Source organism: Leopardus geoffroyi, chromosome C1 (assembly GCF_018350155.1).
Source record: "Leopardus geoffroyi isolate Oge1 chromosome C1, O.geoffroyi_Oge1_pat1.0, whole genome shotgun sequence".
Taxonomy (NCBI): Eukaryota; Metazoa; Chordata; class Mammalia; order Carnivora; family Felidae; genus Leopardus; species Leopardus geoffroyi.
In genome coordinates this window covers 5,978,229-6,000,679 of record NC_059328.1, presented here as the reverse complement: position 1 = coordinate 6,000,679, position 22,451 = coordinate 5,978,229, and the positions used below count along the sequence as shown (strand labels likewise).

The 22,451-nt window shown below is 40.3% G+C and overlaps 1 protein-coding gene across 7 annotated transcripts in view; it reads left to right on the top strand.

Annotated features, from left to right (window-relative positions):
- RERE (arginine-glutamic acid dipeptide repeats) overlaps positions 1–22,451 on the top strand; it is a 424,545-nt gene that overhangs the window by 233,028 nt on the left and 169,066 nt on the right. For all 7 annotated transcript variants that reach the window (XM_045475552.1, XM_045475551.1, XM_045475545.1 and 4 more), the window contains one exon: positions 21,096–21,201. In XM_045475552.1, coding sequence (XP_045331508.1) covers positions 21,096–21,201 — 106 coding nt within the window. The remainder of the gene's footprint in view (positions 1–21,095; positions 21,202–22,451) is intronic.

Below are 22,451 nucleotides of genomic sequence, written 5' to 3'. Positions count from 1 at the left end.
GTGGGAAAATGCTCGAGAGAACTTTCTACATTGGTAGAAATGTTTTGTGTTTGAGTTATAAGGGAGTGTATATATATATATTTATAAAAACTAATTGAACGATGTGCCTAAAATATCTGTTTCCCTGTCTGTAAATTATATGTCAATTTTTAAAATCCAACGCAGATTTAAAAACATTTTATACAGTTAGGAAGTGTAAATCTTGTAATGCTGTTTTACAACATTTCAGTTTTGAGGTTTAATCCAAATTTTATTTGCATTTGCAATACACTAGAGTAGAACTTAAATCAAAGGTTTCATATTTGGTTTCGCTCACTGGTATCTAGCTGGTTTCACTGTAGTGCATGAGATGAGTTCCAAAGTAAATGGACCAGTTAATGTGGTAAATATAATTAAAAGCTGTTTGGTTATGATGTGAACTGTTTGAATCACCTCAGTTATTGCACATCAGTTTTTTTCTGATGTTTAGGATATCTCATACGAGTTTGTAGTAATTAGCCTACTATTACTTCCCACACAGGGCTATTCACATATGGCCCTCTGATGGATGTGTAGATGAACTTCAAAGGGAAGATCTTGCCAGGTTACTTGACATTATCTATAATGTTAATTTTTGAAGTGCCCTTCCATTTTAGTGTTTATATTTGGTTAGTTTTTAGCCTCTTTTAACTTGTTGTATTATAGTCAGCTTCTAGAAGATGCTAACTCCTACAGATACAACCTAGTTTGAATTCCTCTAGGCCTTATTTTTCATATCACTGTGGCCAGATTTTTAAGAGACAGTTAATTTCTGCTGTTTAAGGAGCTTCCATTTGGGTGAGATTTGAATATAACACGGTAATTTTTATGAACCCTTCATTAAATCTGATTCTTCATACTTTTTCTTTAAATATGTTTCTCCTTTTGGGGCACCTGGGTGGCTCAGTCGGTTAAGCGTCCGACTTCGGCTCAGGTCACGATCTCGCGGTCCGTGAGTTCGAGCCCCGCGTCAGGCTCTGGGCTGATGGCTCAGAGCCTGGAGCCTGCTTCCGATTCTGTGTCTCCCTCTCTCTCTGCCCCTCCCCTATTCATGCTCTGTCTCTCTCTGTCTCAAAAATAAATAAAACGTTAAAAAAAAATTTTTTTAAATATGTTTCTCCTTTCTTACATAATTCTGGTGATTTCATATCTGTACGGTATAAAGGTATATTAAGGTGTAGGTTACGCTTTGAGATATCATGGTTGGATTAACTGAAAGTATACTAAAATTCCATTTATAACACTTTCGGGGAAAGGAGACCAAGAAGACAATTTATGTTCTGCTTATAATGAAAAACTGTGGTTATTATTTCTTTGCTTCTGTTGTGTAATGTAGGCACAATAATGAATTTTTGCACAATAGGTGAATCTGGATTTTTGGGGTATCATAGACTGAGAGAGTCCTACATAATGACACAAATGGAAAACCTAAAAATATTTTTCCTTAGAGACTACGATTTATTTTAAGTTGTTGTTTATTTAAAACTAGCTTTGTTGGAGCCAGCGCATGTTTAATAAACTACCTCGGCTTAACCTAACCTTAGTATAATTTGCTTAGAGGGTTAAGACCTCAGGTTGATAGAGTAACACTAGAAGATTCTTTTTCCCTATTCATGTGTTAGTAACAGACATGGATGGGTAGATGGGTGAGGAATCTTTCCTTGGTACATAGGAGCATCATATTATTCACTGAGCTTAGGCCAGGTGAAGGTTTTCATATTTTGTATTTTAAGTTGTCTTTTTAGTCTAGGGAAACTTCAAGTTTTGTTGCTTGGGGTAGTTAAATCCTATTTTTGTGTTTTCATTGTCATCATTCACTCATTCATTCCTATTAGTTGAAGGTCTATGAGCAAGGCATTGTTTTAGCTCCCAGGGATAGCAGGGAACAAAACTGATGATATTGCTGCCCTTGTAGGTCTTAGGTCCTCTTGGGGTGCTGGGTAGGGATGCAGACAATAAACAGATGTTACAGTAGTGGCTCTTACACTGGGAACCTCTCGATGTTCAGACACTTTCCGCAGTAGTTTGCATGGCGTGTACATTTTTTTTGAGAGAGAGAGAAGGTCTCAGCAAAGATTAGGAACCATTGTTCTAGAGCCTCATTTAAGGTGTGTTACCTCGTATTGATTTCTATATAAATGCAAAGAGGCAGTAGCCTGTATAAATTCCCGAGGCAGTTGACTTGGCTGTCTCCTCTTCTGTATGATCAGATTAAATTTTCTTGGGGGTTGTTTCATTTTATGTCCCAGTAATTATTTACTGCCAATTAGAACTCTGACAGTTTCTCTTGTTAGCCTATCTGACAAAACATTGGGAGAGCTAGAAAATGATTTCCTGCAGTTCCCTCTATAGTGATTTCCTCCCTCCAATGACAGAATATGGTAATATTGCTAATAGGTAAGTGGTGGCTGTATTATGTGTTAATTGCCAAGAGTCAGCTACTAATGTTTTCTTTTGACAGTAAAAGCTTTTCTGAACTCGGAAGATGAGGAAAGTTATCTTGATCCTTGTTTTGAAGATCATCATTGGTGCTGGAGCTTGAGTGTGTAATTGCACAGATCTGGAATTTAGCTCACACTCATCTTGGTGACTCTACGTGAATAACAGAGTGACACAGGGGAGCATAGCTTTGTGCTTAGCTTTGTGGCTAAGCTTTGGGGCTCCAAGCAGACTTCAGGAAAGGTTTCTTTGTTCTTAAAAACTGGGAAATTAATAGATCTTCTGGCCAGGAGGGGTCCCTAATTTCTGTGGGACACTGGCCAAAAACAAGGACTCCGTAGGTATTAATATAACTTTGCTTCTTTGTTAGTAGCCTTGACAAAAGCTCTCTCTTTTTTTTTAATGTGTATTTATTTTTCATATAAAGGATCTTTTACTATTTTGTATTTTAACACAAGGGGCAGATGTTTCCAGCTCTGAGCTGGGCTTTGCAACATGTCCTGCCTTTTGAATGTTTCTTTCAACTTGGGTAGCTCTCTTTGTTAAAAGGCCAAACCCCTTAGTGAGATGTTCTGGGAAAGAGGACCCCTTGATATTTGAAAGGTGAGAAATCCATTTAAGCCATGTGATGGCTTCCGACAGCCCCACTGCTGGGTTCTGCTTGTTTTAACGTAAGTGATAGATGCTTTTGCTGGTTGTGTTGAGTAATTGGATGTGAACTATATAATATAAGTGACATTTCATGGCAGACGTTGAGGGCACTGTGGATGGCACCCGATTTCAGTGTTGGTGTGTTTTGGTCTAAAGGTAGAAACGCTAATGGGATTTAATTATCAGAGCATATATTCAAAGATTAGTTCAAAGCATTTGTAATACCCTCAGTTGTTAGGTAACTGTTTGGTGTTGTGCATGGCAGTGAGTGTGTGTGATTTATAATGCCAGTGTGTGCAGTGCAGCGATAGAAATGCTAATAAGGCTGTGTGTAAAGAGGACTGCCATCAATACTTTGTCAGCAGCTTGCTGCCAAGTAGGCTTCTTGGAAAGACATGATCTGTAATCAAAGAGGAGGTTGTGGAAATAGCAAACATAGACAAAAAAAAATGTTATGATAAAAAATAGTGCTCATTGCTTTTTTTCAGGGGAGGTTTCAGTTACCTCTTATTAACGACATCCTTCTTCCCTGTTTATGTGTGTATACAGCCTCCGTGGTTTATCACAGGATGAATAGGAGTTGGTAGTTCTCCGTTTCATTTCAGGGCTGGGTTTATAACCAGCATTGAGGGGAGCATCGAGTGGAACATCTCATATTCAATTGGAGACTCTTTAGATTTTATATTTAAAGGCTCCCTGTCTCTTTAAATTCAGCAACAGTGTGACCTTTTTTGAGGTGAGGCGCCCAGTGTAAGTTTGGTATGGTATGCATGGAGGGCAGAGGAGTCTTCTACAAGCAGTTGAGAACATGTATGACTGCTTTATATTTATTTGCCTTAACATTCTTAGAATTCTTAGGTGTAAAAGATTGGGCCCCTGACTATTGGCATGAACAGCTGTAATTAACTAGGCTTATTCCTGTTCATTTAATTCTCTAGCAGTCTGGTGGGTGCATGTTCCAACTCCATTGTCTGTCATCCAGGGAAGGCTAGCAACATGAAAAAGAGAGCCCCAGAAACATGCCAGGGTGGATAGAGGGGAGAGAGGGTGCGGGCACGGAGAAAGGAAGAGAGAAAGGCCTGGGACATAAACAAAATAATCTATGACTTAAGAAAACAACAAGTTGTGTCTGAATAGGTGGTACGTTTACATGATTCAGAAATAAAAAAGTATTTAAAGGTGTCCTGAAAAGTCTGTCTCCTGTCCTTGGGCTTTTATTTGCCCAAGTTCTTTTTCTTCACGCCTCACCCCATGCAGATAATCATTGTAATTATATTCCATATGTATTCTTCCCAGGGGCCTCTGTGCGTGTGTAAGCAAATATAATAGCTATCAAATTTTGCACACTGTTCTGTAGCTTGCTCTTAAGAATCTATGTTGAAGATCTTAAGAATGTATGTTGGAGATCTTTCCATATCACTGCATAGAAAATATTCTCCCTTCCCTGCTCCCTTTATATATTTATGTGTATGATACTCCATTGTGTGGATGTTTCATAATTTACTTCGCTGGTCCCTTTAATGAGGATTAGTGGACATTATTTATGTTAAATAAACTTGGTTGTTCATGTTATTTTGTATATATGCAAGTTTATGTTTAAATTACAATCAGTAGTATTTCTGGGGAAACAGGGGAATATGTAATTTTGATACGTATTGCTCAGTTGCCCTCCTTAAGGGTTGGACCGGTGTGTGTATTTGTGTAAGAAGTACATGAGAATCTGTTTCCTCACAGTCTTGTCAGCAGAGTGTCATCAACTTAGATATTTGCCAATTTGAGCAATATATTCTCAGTGTAACTTTAATTTGTATTTTTCTTTGTCCTGCTATCTTGGAATTTATCTTGGTGTAAGGTGTAAGGTGTAAGGTACGGATGCAACTTAACTTTTTTCCAGATGACATCCCACTCACCTCAGTAAGATTATTAATTAGCTCATCTTTCTCTACTATTTTGAAATGCCATCTTTGTCATAGACTGAGTTCCTGCAAGTAATCCGTAACCGCCTGACCATGGCGTATGCGTTATTCTTTACAGTTGCATATGCCCTTTCATTCTTACGTAGCACACCCATCTTGAAGGCTAATGATTTGTCAGAATGTTTGAAGTGACTGTGATTATGTACCTTTAAATTGGAACTAAAATTTGTTTCCTCAAGCTTTTATCTGACCATCCCCAATCCTACAGAAAAGTTGCAAGTACAGAAACCCCCCCCCCTTTGTTCTTGAGTCATTTGAGAATGTCATCAAATTATGCCCCTACGAACCCCTGATACTTGAGGGTGTATTTCTTGCAAAGAAGGATGTTTCGTTATGTAACCCACGATTCAACAATCAGATGTCAAAATTAGCATTGATATATTGTTACTCAAACCCTATCCATGTTTAGGTAGTTGTTCATTTTGTGTTATATTTGGTTGTCATGTTTCTCGACTTGACCTTTTTCAAGATTTACAGGCTGTTTATTTTGCAGAATGTCCCCCAGTTTGCATTTGTATGGTATTCCATTGTTACTAGATTTAGGTTAGGGACTATCTCATTGCAGGTATTATTTGCTTTCTGTTTGTCGCATTATTAGTGTTTACTTTGATCACTTGATTAAAATTGATTAAGGGCCCCTCTACTGTAAAGTTAGTTTTTTATCCTTTGTAATTAGTATTTTGTGGAAGGGTGCTTTTGTGACTATGAGAATATCCTGTTCCTCAGTAATTGTTCATTTTATTCGTTTATATAGATCAGCATGAGTGTGTGGTTTCCGGTTTCATTTGGTCGGTTACAGTCCATTATTATCATTATATATTTTGAAATTGTTTCAGATTTAGCCAGTGGGAGCCTTTTTTTAAAGTCTACTTATTATATGTCTTTCACATGTCCCTATCATTCTTTGAGCACTTGCTTACTTTCTGGCATAACAAATTGTTCCAGACTCCTCCTCTAGAGGCAGCCGTTGCGACCAATTTCTAGTATCTTTCCCGAAATGTTCTACATTTACGTGTGTGTTTGTGTGTACATCTTAGTTTTTGTGAATTCGATTTTAATTTTTTTAATGTCAAGGTTCCCATTTAAGTCTAATATATATACATGAGAGAATAAAAACTACAATTGTACAGTTCAGTGAATTAAACATAGTAATATATGTATAGTAACTTGTACTCATATCAAGAGATAAAATGCTGGAGTGCCTGGATGGCTCAGTTGGTTAAGTGTCTGACTCTTAATTTCGGCTCAGGTCACCATCTCACAGTTCATGGGTTCAAGCCCCGCAGTTGGGCTCTGTGGTGACAGTGTTGTAACCTGCTTGGGATTCTCTCTCTCCCTCTCTCTCTCTCTCTCTCTCTCTCTCTCTGCCCCACTCCTGCTTGCTCGCTCTCTCTCTCTGTCTCAAAAATAAACATTTGAAAACACAAATTAAAAAAAAAAAATGCCATAAGCACTTCCAGAAACCACCCTCATGCCCTCTCCCAGACACTAACCTCATGATAGCCACTGCTGTGAGCTCTAGCACCATAGATTAGTTCCGCCTACCTTTGAACTTCATATTTGTATACAGAGGGTATTATGTGATACATATTTATCTGTGTCTAGTTTCTTTGGCCCAGCATATTGCTTGTGAAATGCATCCATGTTTTCGTATGTTTCAGTAGTTTATTTTCAGTGCTATGTAATACATTGTATAAATATACTGCAGTTGAACCTAAACTGTTAATGAATATTTGGACAATTAGATTTTAACACATCTCCTTCAGTGATTGAGCAAATAAGTAGATCAGAAATCCACTAGGAATATAGAAGATTGAATAATACAATTTAAAAATATGAGCTAATCATCATATATAGAACACTATACCCAGTGACTGAAGAATACACATTCTTTTCAGGTGCACATGGGAATTTTATCAGAAATGATGGTGTTAGATCTTAAAGCAGATCTTAATGCATTTCAGAGGATTGAAATCATAGAAGACATGTTCTTTGACCACAGTAAGATTAACCTAGGATTCAAAAGCAAAGTGATTACCCGTAAAATCCACAAATATATGGAATATAGTGATACATATCTAAGGCTTAAATAAGAAATCACAGTGGAAATTAGAAAATATTTTGCTTGAACAGTTATTGAAATTATGACCTACCACAATTATAGCATATAGCTAAAGCTTTACATATGTATAGGAAAGTAAGAAAGACCGAATAAAATCAATGGTCTCTAAGTATCTAGATTAAGAATTTTTAAAAGAATTTAAGATTAAACCCAAGGAAGAGATTAATGAAGATATATTTGCAAATTACTGAATTAATAAAGAAATATGCATTCAAGGATAATCAGTATCAAAAGTTGCTCCTTTGAAATGACTAATAAAACTGTTAAATTCCTGTAAAGAAGATCAAGGAAAATGACAGCAAGTTACCAACATGAAGAATAAAATTGGGACAACACTACAGATCCTATAGGCATTAATGAGATATCAGAAGGATATTATGAATAGCACTATGCTAGTAAGTTTGAACATTTAGCTGTGGTGCTGAACGTTCAGAGTAATTTAGATAATTCGAGTTGAAAAGTTTCAGGAGCACCTGGCTTGCTCAGTTGGTAGAGAGTATGTGACTATTGACCTTGGGGTCCTGAGTTTCATCCCCACCTTGGGGGTGACGTTTACTTTTAAGAATTTCATGTGCCTTAGACAGCTTGCACAAACACGAAAAGGAGTTATCTATATCAGCAGGAAAATTTATGAACAAATTCTCATGTTGTACATACAGGTAATATGTATCATTTAAAACGAATGAACTGGGGCATGGGTGACTGATGCAAGCTTAATGCTGAGTAAACAGACAGATTGCAGAGGAAAATGAGTTGGGTACATAAGTCTATTATTTTTATACCTTTCTGCCTGTGAAGTGTTTCATAATAAATTCTTTCACAGAAAAATAATAAAGAAGATAGAAGAGCCTTTGGGAGTTTTTGTGAACAGAGCTTAGCTGTAGCTGAGAGACAGAGGCATGCACACTTAGGGTTCTGTGTTGTTCCTGGGGCTGGAGAAAGTATATGGATTTGTCAAGGTGATTTAGATTCTTCTCTGTCTTTATGAAACAGTCAAGCGACAGGACACGTTTTCTTGCCATCCTCAGGTGCCTTTGAGAAGGCTGCTAGTTTTAAGGAAAATAATACCCAAGGAGACTAAGCATAATATTCAAACATTACTTGCCTGCAGGTATATGGTTACTAAGTGACAGATTTCACTGCTTATGGCCTTGTTTGAAACACTTAAGGATTCTTTGGCCTAGTTTTGAGTGGTGGAGGGGTTGGCTAAGTTACTAAGTGAACAGTACTAAGTTACTAAGTACTTAGTAAGGTATATGGTTACTAAGTGGCAGGTTTCACTGCTTATGACCTTGTTTGAAACACTTAAGGATTCTTTGGCCTAGTTTTGAGTGGTGGAGGGGTTGGCTAAGTTACTAAGTGAACAGTACTAAGTTACTAAGTACTTAGTAAGGTATATGGTTACTAAGTGGCAGGTTTCACTGCTTATGGCCTTGTTTGAAGCACTTAAGGATTCTTTGGCCTTTGGCCTAGTTTTGAGTGGTGGAGGGGTTGGCAGTGAGGCCCTCCAGTGAATGCACTGTAAGCTCTCTCGGGTCCGGGACTTTGTCTGGTCCTCTCTCGTGAATCCTCAGTGTCTGTCTCTTTGACAAGGTCTGCTACTTCATAGAAACTCGTTAAACGTTGTTCCATGATTTGAGGAAAGTATACTGTGAAATTAATTTGAAATTATTATTTTCATTTATTTTTGTAACTGTTACTACAACTGTGTTATCTATATCCTGGAAATTTTAGGAGATCAGCTCAGAGTCTCAGCCCAGAAGTTTTATCTAGCACATTATTTGTTTTTAAAGAGCGTGGGATTGTTGTCTGTAGTGGTCTTTAATTAGCAGCAGCTAGGAGAAGGTGTCCGCTGACTCCCGAGCTGTTCTTCTCACATTCGTTCCTCTGTGAGTTAAAATGGAGGAAGGAATTTCGGTTAGGATGTTTCTCTTCTAGCATTCACCGGCACAGAAGCTTTTTCAGCATAGCCGATTCATCAATTCTTAAAGAAGGTACTCTTCTTGTGGTAATGGAAACATTCCCTATCTTGATTGTTGTGGTGGTTACACAACACTTGTCAAACAAACTGAAACGGTAAATACGTTAATTTTATTGTGTGTAAATCAGGCCTCAGTAAAGCTAATTTAGAAAAAACGATGAACCAAAAACAAAACAGTAAAGCAAAACCCAAAAAAGATGGAGGATGAAAGATTTTAAAGAAAAAGGTCTTAGTTCAAAAGATATTCACATTTATATACGTTGTGTTGGTGCTTGAACATGATGGGGAATCTTTTTCAAAGAAATTAACCTATTTTAAAATGAACCGTGACTCTCTGGTCTGTGTTCTTTGATTTTTTTCCCCCTCTTTCTTGTTTTATTTATTTTTTTTTGAGCAGCATTTCCCCAGCTCAGCTCACACTTGACTGAATACACTGATCGATTATCTGGGGATTAACTAAGCTTTCTCATTTCCTGCTTTCCATTTCTCGTCTCCAGCAGGCCAGTGGGCCTTTGTTGTCTGGCATGTGGACTGAGATAAGCTATCAGGGCATGTTTGTATTAGAAAAATGGTTGTAGATGGAACAGTTATAAATAGACTAACAGGTATTAAAGGTTACAGTCTTTGTTTTGGTTTAAGTCAAAAAGGGAGAAGAATAAATAAGATATTTAAGACAAGACAGACTAGTTCACATAAAAGGAGATAGAAAAACAAATTCTCAAGGCTCCTACTGAATTTTCCTTTTTTTTTTTTTTTTAACCGAACTATTTGAATTTGTTTATTGGCAAGTTGAAAATGTTTGCCAGCTATAATTGGGTTCCTATTATTAATATAGCAGGCTGACTTTATTTACATCACTAATGATTTCTAAGCCTATATTAGTACTCCTTGAAAGTACTAATAATTAATTCTAAAACTGTGTTGCTAAAAGGTATTTTATTTCACTGTGTTATCAGCTCTGTAGTTCTGCACTTGAGTTCAGAAAGCAGTGGTACAAACCGATTCCCTAGAGAGAGAGGACTACTGCTGGATTCACATAAAACAAGTTTGTCCGTCCGTCTTTATAAAAGCTAGTGCTTCGATGTAGTGTTGTAAGCTAAAAGTCTTTTACGTTCCTTTTCTTAAGAGTTCCTGTTGTTTCCTGTTGCCAGTTTTCCCAGGAAGCAGTACTGCTTGAAATGGCCACACTTGCCTAGACTGGCAGATTGCCACAGGAAGTCCTCCAGCCTTTATCTTGTGCGTGCATGCTTCCAGCTCTTATAGGTGCACCGTTTTTTCCAAGTACACTTTTTGTTTTATTTTCTTTTTTTAGTGTAGATCTATATATTCTTGTTTGAATCAAGCTCTAAATATTTCTCGACAGAATGAGTTCAAATTTTAGAAAGAAAAACAGTTTTAACTAAAACGAGAGGCTTCTTATCTAGATTTCCTTTCCTTTAACAGGAGTTTAGCTTCTGCCCACTAGCGGAAAGTCGGATCGTATAAATAACAGTATAGGCTTCTATTTTTTAATAGCATCTTACTCCTAAATGAATGTGTGCTTTCACGTTTCCAGGCATGGTTCTGTTTGGGAAGCATGCTCGCTTACACGGTGTGAATGGGCAGGGTCCAAGGGGGAGGACCTCTGGGACCGTTCCTGTAGCACATTCCCTTCGTCCCATAGGGCACCTGTTCTCAGGTCTGGCCCATGGGTGTGCAGACTGTTTTCAGAATTACGCTAAGACATCATTTGCCTTTTTCATTCTCCTTTCACGAGTGTACAGTGGAGTTTTACGAGGGTTAAATGACGTGTGATAACTCAATAGGTTGATGGTAGCATCTGATATGAAGAGTCTGTTTCCTTAAGCCATACATAAGAGATCTGTTGAAATGTAAGTCTTACTTGCTTCCTAAAGTTTTTGTTTGTTTTAAGATTTTTAGTTGGTTGGCCCAGTCGGTTGAGCTGGTGTCTGACTCTGATTTTGACTCAGGTCATGATCTCACAGTTTGTGGGATCGAGCCCCGTGTTGGGCTCCATGCTGACAGTGTGAATGAAGTGTGTTTGGGATTCTCTCTCTCTCTCTCTCTCTCTCTCTCTCTCTCTCTCTCCCCCTCTCTCTCCCCCTCTCTCTATGTCCCTCCTCCACTCACTCTGTTTCTGTCTCTCTCAAAATAAATAAACTTAATAAAAAATAAAAATTTTTGTTTGTTATAATTATTTATTGTTAGTGTTAATAATGTTATTATTATTACTGCTAAAAGAATTAGTAAAAAATACCTTAAAATTTTTTATTTTTATTTTCCAATATAGTAAGTACTGATAAGACATAGTCCACATAAGTAAAAGTTCTTTGAACTTCTCAATAATTTTGAAGAGAGTAGGGAATCCTGAGTCTAACAAGTTTGAGAACCACTTTTATAAAGCATTTATCAACTCAGATCTTTTCAAGATATTTCATATTTCAGCATCACTTTTTTTTTAGACAGTTTCTTTACAGTTTATTTATTTATTTTGAGAGAGAGAGAGAGAGAGAGAGAGAGAGAGTGCTTGCAAGCAGGGGAGGGGCAGAGAGAGAATCTCAAGCAGGCTCTGCACTGTTAGCACAGAGCCCAATGTGGGGCTTGATCTCAAAAAAAAAAGGGGGATCATGACCTGAACCAAAATCAAGCGTTGGACACTTACCTGACTGGGCCACCCAGGCACCCCTCAGCATCAGCATCAGTTTTTAATAGCAAAGTCTGTGTGATGTGTCTTTAATCGTAAGTTAGTAGTTTTTATTTTAAGAAATAATGTGATCGGGGCGCCTGGGTGGCTCAGTCGGTTGAGCGTCTGACTTCGGCTCAGGTCATGATCTCACGGTCCGTGAGTTCGAGCCCCGCGTCGGGCTCTGTGCTGCCAGCTCGGAGCCTGGAGCCTGCTTCACATTCTGTGTCTCCCTCTCTCTCTGCCCCTCCCCCATTCATGCTCTGTCTCTCTCTGTCAAAATAAATAAACATTAAAAAAAAAAAAGAAATAATGTGATCATTTCAGTTTCATTTGTGAAACTTCTAGAGAATTTTGGAAGCCTGTAGCCCAGGCTTTCCCCCTTCTTTCTTTAACTCCTTTTTCACTGCTACACCATCTGACCCTGTTGCTGGCTTGTGGTACAGCTCCCTGACTTCTCTAGCGAGGTCACCTGAAGTGAGTAAAATCCCAGGAGGATGCAGAATCGATGCGGCTGTTGCCACCATCACCAGGCACCGACCAAAGTACTGCAAACATGTCGAACTTTGCACTATTTGAGCATGAGTTTTCAAAAAGGACATTCACTGGACTGTTTAATTCCATTTAGTATGGATTAATGGCAGTTTGGCAATTTCTTGTGGTGCGGCCTGTTTTCCCTCCCTTATGGGGGAAATATTTGGATCCAGATAGAAAATTTGTGGTTGTAAGTTTATTTGATGTAACCATAGCTGCTGGGAAAAGAGTGCTGGCTTTTAGGAAGGAATTTATTTTGGGTCTGGACAGCAAAACATTGGGGATCCGAGTACAGAGTCCTGATTTATCTGTGGTATTTCATCTTCCAAACTTCGCCTGTCAACCCAAACTTGAGACCTTTTCAGTCCTGAATCTGACACTTAGTGTTTTTGTCAGGATAATGTATGGGATACATGCAGTAAATTACAGGAATGCCCTTTAGCTTGGTGTATCTGTGCTGATGTGTGAAGTCCGCCTTTAAGCATAGCTTATTCATGTATATGTGACATGAACTTGTTATTTAGGTTAAGAGTTTAGCTGGTGACCCCGCCTCCTGTCTTAGGAGTTTTCCCAAGGCTGCACTTGTGCTCAGTTTTGGTCTCTCCATGGCTAATAAAGGAATTTGCTGTCTGAACTTGTTACTTTTCCTGCATCGTGTGATCCTCGGCAGAAAATGCCTTAATAAGCTCGGATTTTATAGTTGGTGGTTGAGAAGATTTCATTTTCGTATACATTTTGGTCCTGCCAAAATACTGACTGACTTTTGTCCACATTGAACTGTAAAAATAACCAAATGACAGCAATTTGTTTAATAAACAAGGTATCATCAAGAAACAGTGATTTTTGAAAATGACTTGTGATCAGTAGAGCCTGGGTTTCAGCACATTTTTAGCTGCATCATCTTTCTGGACGTTTGTATGTAACCAGGTATTTGCACAGCTTGGTTGTAAACACTGTGTCTGTGCTCCCAGGTTCCACCTTCTTGCTTCACCTGATTCATCTGATCGAAGGTGACTTCAGTCCTCTTACAGGATCCAGATGCTGATGCAATCTCTTGAAAACAGTGTTTCGAATTGAGTGTCACGGGTTTGGAAAATATGCTTGTAACCTTGATTCTGGTGCCTGCAGCCAGTTAGCACCTTAGTCCAATGGATATCCTTGTTTCTCGGTTTCATTTATCGGTGCATTTATCCTTAAAGAAAGAATTCATTATGCTAGTTTTGAGTAGACCCCTGATAGTTCCAAGTTCTGTCCATTTGGAAATGCCAATAAATGATAAGTAGCCACTTGTATTCGGGTTCTCCAGAGAAACAGAACCAATAGGAGAGATACGTAGAGAGTACATGTCCCATGGGAATTGTCTCGCGAGATTATGGAGACAGAGAAGTCCCATAATTTGCTCTCTGCAAGATGGCGAGCTATGAAAGCAGGTGGTCGACTTTGTCCAGGTCCATGGGCCTGGTAACAGTGGAGCTAGTGGTGTAACTCCCTCCTTTGAGGCTGAAGGCCTGAGAACCAGGGGCCACTGGTATAAGTCCTGGAATTCGAAGGCCTAAGATCCAGGAGCTCTGATGTCTGATGGTAGGAAAAGATGTATGTCCCAGCTCAGGAAAAGAGAGTTCTGTGTTTCACCGTCGCCTTTTTGTTCCATTTAGCCCCAAAGAAATTGGGTAAAGCCTGCCCACCTGGGGGAAGTCAGATCTGTTTACTCAGCCTACTGAATAATCTCTTCTAGAAACAACCTCATGGATATATAGAGATGTTTTAGCAGCTATTTGGGCATCCCTTAGCGCAGTCCAGTTGACACACAAAATTTTAACCAGGACTCCGCTAAACAGGACTATGAAACTCAAGTGGCATGGCTACCAGAAGGGACATGTGCTCAGTCCTTAAGGGTGGAGGATGTAGAACGCGACTCCAGGTTTGGGTCCTTCAGCCTCAGCCCACCTGAGCACTTAAATACATCGGAGGGTGGATACGTTGTTTACTCAAGGGCAATAAGACATTTACTTGCCCTTAGGCCACTCTCTCAAAAAAAGGAAACACAGCGTTTAATGTCTTACTACATTTGGAGATATGTGTATGACAGTCTGAAGAGGAGGTACTCAGAGCTCTTTCTTCTCTTTTGAGGACAACACTCTGGAGTCTGTGTCTTCGCTTTCTCGCCTGGTACCCACGGCAGAGCAGAACTCTGAGACGGCTGGACCTTGATGGCCAGCCTTCCTTGGTGGCCCTTGTTACGTTTTTCTATGACTCTTTCTTTCATTGCATTTTGAGCTGTGATGGCTAGAAGCCATTTTGATAGAAGGATAGAAGATGTTGTCTCCCTAGTGCCTCATGGTAGCAGAGCAGTTCCTTGAAATATTACAAGATCTTTCCTACATGATTTCGTATTGGTTGATCTCAGTTCCGGTGTTTATCTACAAAGTTGATGTGATCCTCTGATATGGAAAACTTATCTTTAGATTGGGTTCTTCTGTGCATATACCTGGATTGATCTTTGGCCTTGGAGAAGAATAGTAAGCTCTGACCGTGCTGTCCCTTCTTCCCTCCCTCAGAGTCAGGAATGATTCGAGCCTAGTAAGACTGTGTCCCCAAGGTCTTTTGAGGGTACTGTGTCCAACAGGCAACTCCTTGTGGGTGGAGGTGGACTCGGCAGGATGGAGATGCCACTTTAAACTGACCGTGTGGCAGGCTGGAAGGCAGGCCATTTTGTCTGGCGGACCATGTCCCCTCACACTGCAGGCTTTGTGTCCTCACACCAGTTGTTTTTGCAGATATATCTGAATTATACAGTAAACCTGTGGTATTCCTATCACTCTTACCCTTACTATCACCATGTTGTGGAAATGCGTGAAAAGCTTCTTTAAAAGGTATTTTTTTAAGCTATCTAGTATACAGATATTAGCCATTGCTACTTCCAAGATTTGTGGAAAATCCTGATTGGACATTTTGGCTTTAGAAAACAAGAATTTTGGTTTGATTTCATCCGACTCTGAATCTAGGTCTTTCGTTACTTGAAATTCAAGCTCTCAAGAACAAAGCAGTTAAAAAGTTGAAGGAAATTCCCCAATTATTATCTCTAGCGAATTATTTTGACTTTGCAAAGTTGTTTATTTGATGGTATTAATCTTTATATCTTGGTTCATTGTCTTTGGCCTCTGTCACATGGCCGATCGTGGTGGAGGGACTAGCAGGGCTTGTTTGGAGGGCTTTGGGAGCCCTGGAGGTATCTGCTGGGAGCTTGTGAGGGACTGATGGGGCAGAGTTCTTTCCTGTGTAATGCAGGTGAGTTTAAAATTGTTGTTGTTCCCATCTTGGGTTGGGGGCCTGCTCATATTGTATACAAGATTCCTCACACCCGTCCTGTTGGTCATTTATGAACTCCGACCACTCCCTCCACCCCCACCCCCACCCCTTTTATTTTTTCATATTGTGTTAAAATGTTTTTTTCCAGTGATACCACGACTGGTCCTAGGAAGGACTCAGATTGGCTGTTTAATCAATGAAAGTACTGCATTAATAACCATGAAAGATTTCTAGGAATGGAAATTTACTTCTGGGCCTTGGATCTTGCATTTATATGAGGTGGTCGAATTGTGTGCTGCCCATAAAATGAACCAGTGTCCCTTCAACAGCAGCCTCCTGTTCGCCTTCCCATCCCCCTAGACCCCCCCCCCCCCGCCTTTGCCAGCCGTCTCATTCTGAGTGTTTTACTTCAGTTCTGACTTTGTAGTTCATTAACTCTCAGTCCGTTGTCTGACATTCGTAGCTCTAGAAAGGCCCCTGTTCTGCTCCCAAACACCCACTAGGCTGTTGGTCTTTTTTCCAAACCCAGGTGGGGATGGGTTTTGTCCTCAATTAAACTATTTCCTTAAATTTACATACATCCGTCCCTTCAGAGAAATCCAGGCCAGTGATGTGGAAGAATCCATAATTTAACCCAGAATCAGCTACTCTCCTTGTGTGCACAGTCCCTCCTTGAAACCTCACTGTGAGCATGTTGGGTGCGCTGCTCCTGGGTGGTATTTTTTCCTTAGGGCTGGTACTTCCTGTAACCTGCAGTCAGGCAGGCGGGCAGGCAGGCAGGCAGGCAAATCTCACTCTAAAGATAAAATGGTGGGAAATAATTTACTTCCCAGTGAGCTCTTCTCTGTATTCAGAAATACACCCCAGGGTGCCTTCACAGGGGCACCAAAATCTCCCCACTTCCCTCTTTACTCAGCATTCTGTTTAAAATGTGTCATTTATAACCACTTTGACCTTTGTGGAATTGTACAATTACATCACTAGTTGGTAATGAGGCCTATTTGTTAGAAATACTTGATATGCTTCTCAGATTGTTGCAAAAGTAGAGATTCTTCCCCCCTAATTTGCCACATGATTTATTTTTGTATTGCTATTACTAGCTTAATTTTGAATCTGAGAAAAACAACATATATAAGTGACCTCTTATAGCTTGACTCCTATCTTCATCTGTAAAACAGTGGTAGTAACACCCAACGTTTGTTATTTTTTATTTTTTCCAAGTTTATTTTTGAGAGAGAGTGTCAGCGCAGAGCCTGACGCAGGGCTCAATCTCACAAACCGTGAGATCGTGCCCTGAGCGGAAGCCAAGAGTCGGATGCTTCGCCCATGGAGCTCCCTGGGAGCCCCCCGCCCAACATTTATTGAGAGCCAGTCCTGTTGCTCTTGCCCGTTTGTTTGCTCCTCACAGCCGGGTGCGGTACCGGTGGTGGAGTTTCCCATCGTGTCCCGAGTCCTGTGCCACAGAATTGAGGCTTGGAGAGGTCATTTGCCCAAGTAAGTTGCGAGCCCTGATTCAGACCTCGGTGATTTGGGCTAAATCAGACGATCTCTAAGTTGACTTTTGCTTTTAGTTTTCTGTGATTCTGAGCAGAAGTCTTTTTCTAGTGAACGGTGGGAAGAACATGCAGATTTCCCATGGTTAATGTTTGAGCCGCACCTGTGTGTGTGAGTGGCATTGGGAGCGCTGACTGGTCGAAGGGGTGCGCTCCGTTCCCTTTTGCTGTTCCTCAGTGCTCAGTCACTTCTGGAGAAGATGGCATTTTAATTTGTAAAAACCTCTTTGGTAGGGTACTGTTAGCGGATGCCATTATGTTGATGTAGAGAAGACAGGAGGGACTCTCCCAGTGTGGCTTATTTATCTACTGGTTTTGTCTGGGGACAAAACCTAGATGTAAATGTATAAAATGGAATGCGACCCTAGAAATCATCTCATTCCCTCCCCTCACTTGTCAGATGCCAGGTGACTCACTAAGGTTGCCCCCAGCTGACTAAGTGATTGCAGACAGGACTAGAAGGCTCGATTACTTAATTTTAGTCTAGTACCCTCTGAAACGACATACTGCTTCCCTCTGGATGTTTGATTGTTAACTTCCCGGCCTATTTAGGACGATTATGTCTATTAGAGCTACTTATATTTGTTCAGAACTTTTGTTAACTGTGAATCTACCTTTTGTTGTGTTGTATCCAGAATTAAGATTCGGAGGCCTTTTTTTTTTTTTTTTTGACACAATGCTGCCACTCCCTGGTTATTAGATAGTACTGCATTATGAAATCCAGCAGGGTTTCGGCTGCCTTTTGTAAGGTCTCTTATTAGGAGTCGTAAATCTAGGCACAAATATACCAGAGCAGTAAGACAGAGAGAGAGAGAGAGAGAGAGAGAGAGAGAGAGAGAGTGTGTGTGTGTGTGTGTGTGTGTGTATGTATGTGTGTGCGCGCGTGTGGACATTAAGTGTGCCAGGGTCAGAATTTAATATAGATATTATACCTCGAAAGGTCCCCAGAATCACTGGCTTGGTGTTCTGAAAAATAGACATTGTATGATTGCCAGTTCTGGTACCTTTGAAAGCTTACTTCGGTTGTCCTTCTGGTTTTCAGACATCTCAGATGTGTTAAAGAAATGCGTAGAAGCATAGATTTCAGAACATAGATGCTAAGACTGAATTCCTTTGAGCTGATCTGAATTCCTTTGAGCTCTGTTAAGTAGTTCATTACTGTGAGCATTGAGGCATCCCTTAGTAGCTCAAGGACTGGAGAGCACTGTCATCTGGTGAAGGAAACCACATTCTGGTGAAGAAATAGCTCCCACGGTTCTCAGCAGAGTTCTTGAAATCTTTCTGTGAAGCTCTGGTGAGCATCAGCTACCAACAGAAACCGTGGCTCTCTTGAGCACCTACTCAGTTCCAGCGCGTTTCCGTTCCTCTCATTCTTTCGATAGTCCGTTGGGTAGGTTTCAGCTTTCCCATTTTGCAGAAAAGGGGAGACTCAGAATATGATTGACACGCCCAGAGTCATATAGCTAGGAACTGGTGGAGATGGAGTTTGAACCCAATGGTGACAGGCCTCACTCTGTTCGTATTTACATTCCATGTTCCCCACCTGGTAGTGCTTAAACCGGGGTTGTTTTGGTCATCGTTCCAGTTTAGCTTTCCATAAAAAGGACACTGTTAGACCATTGGTTTTCCACTGGGGGGTAATATTGTCCCCTCAGGGGACATTTGGCAACGTGTGGAGACATTTGTTTGCTCATTACGATGAGGGGGAGGGGTGCCACTGGCATTTAGTGTTTGGAGGCCAGGGGTGCCGCTCAATATCCGGCAGTGTGCAGGACAGGCACCCACGCCAGACTTCCCTGGACCAAATGTCAGGAATGCTGAGGGTGAGAACCCCTGCATTAGGCAGTGCATTACCCCGAGTTTATCCTTGAGTACCTGCAGACAGGCTCCACCCCTCCCCTGCTTCGTCTCTTTCTGTGAAGATGCCCTCATCCTGGCCCTGCTGTTTATGGCTGGGCCCCGGGAGGAAACTGGTCTCCTGGCTGCTCTCTCGTGACCTGGGGCGTTGTCCCTCACTGCCTGTGTGCTTGGTCAGCAAGGCAGATAGAGGACCTCGCTTGTCCAGAGAGAAACCCACTTAAAGGCCACGTTAAAGTCAGAATCCGAGTTCCCTCAGGACCGTGCAGGAGGTTCTCCTGTGCTGCGTGCATGTGGGCCGTGGGGGTGCATCCTGTACTTGTTTTGTCTTTTCTCTGGCTTTGTGTCTTCCCCAGATCTCCTCCTTTGCCTGGAAAGAATCCATTGAGGTCTTCCCCACTTTTCCCCCAGGTCAGATGTTACCTCCTCCACAGTCCTCCGCAGGGAGTAATTGCTCTTGAGGATAAACTCGTGCATGTAACATTTACTCTTTTTATGTAACATACTGATTCGTCCTCATTTTCCCACCTTTCGTATGAACGGTATAGAATGTAAAAGTGAAAAATGGATAAAAACTGAAAAGTACCCATTATGTAGGGTTATTCTTTCTATACAGTCTCTTTTTTTCAAATTAGTAATGATGCCCTATTTTTGTAGGCCTATTTGACACAGTTAATTATACAGTACGGATCTTGCTGTTTATGATACTTACTTTGGAATAGTGCTTCTTCGCATTCAAGTTCATCAAGACTTTGACAGTGCTTTTCTTTCTGGTCATTTAAATAGCTTTAGTATTTTTCAGTAAAGGTTTTTTGTTGTTGTTGTTGTTTTGCCTTTCTGGCCATTTAGTGAAGATTATATACATACCTCTTATTTAAGCAGAAAGCAGCTTGCTTCATTAAAGAGGCTCCTTTGACATATTTTAGGACTTAGTCATCTCCTTCATAAACATGAAGCATGTCTCAAATTTTAGCTCTCTCTCATTTCTGACTCACCTGCTGACTTGTGATGGGAAGGTAGACGTTGCTAAGGGGAATGATACAGCAGCATTCATCTTGGGGAGGTCTCTTAAGCCCCCACCTGGGTTAGGAATTACTTTATGAGGCCATGGGAAGCCTTGGTGCACTGCCACGTTCAGAGGTCTCACGACCAAGGTGTACCAAGACGGTCTCCCTCAGGCCGTAGCCCCATAGCCTTCAAATAGAAGGGCAGTGTTTCATCCTTTATGCTTTGAATGGAAGCATAACCAGGAACAAAGTTGACTTCTGGGCATAACATGCTTCAGTGTCCCACAAACATTTAGGGGCCCCTGATCATCATAGAACTCATTATTACTCACAAATATTTATGTACAAGTTCTGTTCTCTAGAAATTGGAAGACAATTAAGGTAGGATCCCTGCTCCATGGGCTCCTGGTTACCTTCACCACCACCCATAGTTTGCTGTATTAGTTTGTCTTGTAGCAATAACGTGGATGGGGATGTAATTAGTCTGGGTGATTGGCACCCCTTGGAGACATGACTTTGTGCCAGGCCTTGCACGGTAAGGTTTTTCTAACTTATTGCCTTTAAAGGCCTTGACACTGTGCTAATGCAGTTTATAAATACTTACCAAAATGTTGAAGAATTAAGATAGAAGGATGTATTCATGTAGTGTTGTATAGTGAATGCTAAATAAAACTATACTATTGATTGAATTAATCAAGCTGGGGGCAGATTTATAGGTTCAAGTTTGGTCTCCTTTGGTTTCCTGGATTAAGGTTTTGAGCAGTAGGGCCAGAGGGATGCTAAGGCTGGGATTAAAAATAATTTTGACCTTATCATTGACTTCTGTATTTTTGTGGCCCTGTGGTAATTGTGAGTCTCCCTCTCTGCCTCTCCACCTGTTTACAGGGGCTTTTGATCATGGGTATGGTATACAGCTGTGGGCACCCGAAATCCTGTTCCTAATGCTGTTAGATTTTCCTTTTCAGAGTAAGAGGGACCATCTACTCATGAACGTCAAATGGTACTACCGTCAGTCTGAAGTTCCAGATTCTGTGTACCAGCATTTGGTTCAGGATCGGCATAACGAAAATGGTAAATAAGTCCTTCTGGTTTGATTCTTACGTTTTCTAGCTTTGGACAAGGTTATTTCTTAAAACATTCATTAAATGGAGATAACCGCTATGAAAAACTTTCTCTAAAAAGCTTTTCATAACTGAGAGCATTACGGGAATGTTTATTTGTTTATTTATTTAGTTTTGCTGAGTTCGTTCATTATTTTTGCCTTAAAAAAAACCCCAAACAACCAGAGAGATGCGCCAATAACATCTTCCCCTTGAACTTGGACTAGAGATAGCTCTTCTTTGGAAATAACAGTAATTTCATTTCTAAAATTCCTTTTTCTCCCCTAATGATGAGCTAATAATACCGAAAACATCATGATTCCATTTTCTTTTCTCCTTTTCAATAATCTCTATGATTGAACTTCTCTGCATCCAGGGCTGTGAACTTCAGTTTTGAAAGCATAGCTTTCCTGAAGGGTTTGCAATTCAGTTTGCGTCTTAACTTTCAGAATAATCAGGAAGGTAGTTCAGAGATTGCTCTGGCATTGTAGTTTCTACCCAGTAACTTTGTTGACATGTGAGATAGGCACATAAAATGTGTATTGCGTTTGTTCAGATGTGTATAATCATGCATTTTTACTGATTTTTCAAGTGTTGGGCCTCACGCTTAACTGATTCACATTTGTCACCCATTAATCATATGAGTTAGAATTTGTCACTACCCACTTTCAGATGAGGAAATCGAGGCACATGAGATGCTCAAGGAGTTGCCAAGGCGACATGTCTTCTCAGCGGGCCTGGCCAGGCTGGGGTCCAGCTGCCTCTACTCTTCCTTTCCCACTCGTCCGCACTGCTTCTGAGTCAACAAAGCATAGCCAAACAGTTTTGAGGAATGATGTTCTTTTATAACTCATTAGGCTTTTCTTCTTTGAAAACTATAAAAATTTCTGTTAAGGCAGTTAAATTATGGTTCCTGATTAAAAATAGTAACTTGGTTATTTTTTTCTACAGAAACAGTGCAATTTCACTCCATCCTGGAATATTTAGCAATAAGAAATTAAACAGGATCATTAATTATGTCAGCAATTTACACGTTTGCTAAAATGTGATCATTGTTTCTTCTGTTTTTTTCTTTGTTTTTTCATTAATTGCTTAATGCATTTCAGCAAACTGTGGGGATTTAAGGGTGTAAAACACATCCAGCAAGATACTTGTTTCCTGTTATGCCTGCCATACATTATTCCTCCTGACCAGACCTGGTTATTTATTGTACTTTCTTTA